This window comes from Eleutherodactylus coqui, chromosome 2 (assembly GCF_035609145.1).
Source record: "Eleutherodactylus coqui strain aEleCoq1 chromosome 2, aEleCoq1.hap1, whole genome shotgun sequence".
Classification (NCBI taxonomy): domain Eukaryota; kingdom Metazoa; phylum Chordata; class Amphibia; order Anura; family Eleutherodactylidae; genus Eleutherodactylus; species Eleutherodactylus coqui.
In genome coordinates, this window is record NC_089838.1 from 87,098,881 (window position 1) to 87,101,827 (window position 2,947).

At 39.2% G+C, this 2,947-nt stretch overlaps 1 protein-coding gene across 1 annotated transcript; it reads right to left on the reverse strand.

The window, feature by feature from the left end:
- Positions 1–269: 269 nt before the first annotated feature.
- LOC136609999 (secreted Ly-6/uPAR-related protein 1-like) lies at positions 270–668 on the reverse strand. Its single transcript, XM_066589272.1, has one exon. It carries the CDS (start codon positions 666–668, stop codon positions 270–272), a length of 399 nt encoding a protein of 132 aa, XP_066445369.1.
- Between the last annotated feature and the right edge of the window lie 2,279 nt (positions 669–2,947).

Sequence of the window (2,947 nt, forward strand, 5' to 3'; positions counted from 1 at the left end):
TTCACCATTAGGACTATCTCCAGGAGGGACATTGGTGTGGGTGAAGATTAAGGAGTCCCACGCCGTGCGTACCTGTGCACACTACTAGTATGTACTTCTAGTACAGCACATTAGAATGAGAGGAGAGGCTCCTGGTGATAGTTTTGACCCACACATGTACGTCGACGTCATAAGACAGCCAAGGAGGGTACCTGACGAGTTTTTTTTTTTTTTTTTGAAGTTACGGTCTCTTTATTTCTACATTCTGCGCTGGTGTCACATCTCTGAGGTTACAGCACCGAGCTCTTCACGATGATCAGGACGGATCCCAGGGCCAGGATGATGGCGGCACAGCTGGACCTGATGCTGGCACCGCCGCTGGCGCCGCCACTGCCGCCGCCGCTGTAGTTGCACAGATCAGTGGTGCAGCAGGAGACTAAGCCGGAGCCTAAGTTATTGCTGCCACTATACGGAGTGCAGGACGAGGTGCACATCTTAATGATAGCCGATTTCCCACGGGCTGGTGCTGTGGCCACCATAGTCTGACAATACGTTTCATCACTTTTACAGTCTGTCTCTGTCAGGCACTGGTCGTTGGTCGGTTGTTCAGTACAGGTGTAGCATTTCAGAGAGTGAGCTGTCGCTGCACAGAGGGCGATCACCAGGAGGAGGCTTGTGTACGCTGCCATCGTGTGCTGTGTGATCCAGGAGGCTCGTCCTCACTGTATATATGTACTTCTAGTACAGCACATTAGAGTGAGAGGAGAGGCTCCTGGTGATAGTTTTGACGCACACATGTACGTCGACGTCATAAGACAGCCAAGGGGGGTACCTGACGAGTTTTTTAAAAAATTTTCCTGATTTATTATGGTAAATAAAATGTTGACCAGATTAATTATGTTTATTATAATTAACAGCGGTTTATAAATTATACTAGAGACGCCTTATAGGGACTAGTCGACCAATAGGACCTACCTCGACTATGACTTTTCAAAATAGAATGGAACTAGGTACGATTTTAGCCAAAAAAGGGAGTGTCTGTAAGATGATAGGGGAGACTTGTACCTACATTCCAGACAAAATGTGACCCGCAGGTAAAAACGCAGTTGCCATTAAGAAGCTGACCGCACTAACTAAAAAGAGCTAACCTTAGTCTGGTTTACTCAGTAAGGTACCTAACAGGAGAAGGGAAAAATATATATAAAATAAGTTTTGAAACATTGTGTATTTAGAACACTGTGATAGGTTTTTGCTAAGATTTTACTTTATTTTATCTGCAGTGCACTCTGCTTATGTCCACGCAACATCCCGGTATTACAACGCCCCTGGTCCTGTTACCTTGCTGCCTCTGGAAAAGGGAAGTGGGAATAATCAGCTTGTAGCTCTTTCCTTCCAGACTAAAGTTCCAAATGCAAAAAAATCTTTCCGCGCTGCTGTCAAGTTTCTCTTACAAAGAAAAAATGAATATGAACTGTCGTGGCAGACAGTAATTAAACATATAATTCACTGGTTTTAATTCCAAAGAATAAAAATACAAAACTTGCTGCAGGGAATAGCTCTGCAGCCAAGATCTTTACAACGCGTTTCAGCGTTCTATAAAACGCCTTTATCAAGTATAAATAACATACAAACAATTCCACATTATATAGCATGTCTTACCTCTCCGGAGGTGGGAGTTCCCAGTAGTTCGCGCTCGCCTCCATGCCGCGTCGCTCTGGCGCGGCATCGAAGCGTCATGGATGAATAACGGAGAGGGTGTTCCGGCGTAAATATACGCTAATAATGAACGTAAACTCCGTAGATGTGGGGAAGGAGATACGTAAAATGCGTAACTCTCAATCTCCCGGAATGGAACAAGGGTAACTCCAACCTCTAGAGGGAAGAGTGTAACATAACCATTTACAGTTATCTTAATCCATTACAAATGAGAATACAATAAAAAATAAAATACAGTTATATGAAAACTTATGTGTATTTGTCTCTGAAAAAATTATATATAAGTATATGTATTTTACACACTTAGGGTAATGTAAAAAGGGTCTTGTAAAAACTACCTCCCAATGATAAATTCATATCAATTGATATATATAATAAATAAACATGTAAATAGATATCAGCTTATACCAAACATCGAATAGAAAAATTTTTTTAGAAGCCATATTCCAAAAATGCCAATAAATACATCTAATAAATATACATACAAATGGATATCACAATTTGCTCCACATCCAAAAATAAATAACTATAAATATATAAGGAAATATAAAAAATTATATATAGATCAGGAATAACGGGTTTGACTATTAAAATTTTTAAAATTTTTCCAAAACTTCGTTCAAACCAAAAGGGATTAGGGTATTTAATCTATAAATCCAAAACATCTCTCTCGTTCTCAAATGTGCGAACGAGAGAGTATGGATGTGTTCTAAAGGTGTAATTTTCATAACCTTGGGATTTTTATTGTGTTTCTCTAAAAAATGGCGAGAAACACTATGCTTAAAATAACCCGTTGAAATGTTGAATCTATGTTGGTTCGCCCTGATGTTCAGTGCATTCATAGTACGTCCTATGTACTGCAGTCCACACGGACATTCAATCAAATATATTACATATATAATCAAATCAAATCAAATCACGTGTGGACTGCAGTACATAGGACGTACTATGAATGCACTGAACATCAGGGCGAACCAACATAGATTCAACATTTCAACGGGTTATTTTAAGCATAGTGTTTCTCGCCATTTTTTAGAGAAACACAATAAAAATCCCAAGGTTATGAAAATTACACCTTTAGAACACATCCATACTCTCTCGTTCGCACATTTGAGAACGAGAGAGATGTTTTGGATTTATAGATTAAATACCCTAATCCCTTTTGGTTTGAACGAAGTTTTGGAAAAATTTTAAAAATTTTAATAGTCAAACCCGTTATTCCTGATCTATATATAATTTTTTATATTTCCTT

Coding starts and splice junctions, on each gene's coding strand:
- LOC136609999 (XM_066589272.1), bottom strand. CDS start 668: ATGGCAGCGTACACAAGCCTCCTCCTGGTGATCGCCCTCTGTGCAGCG.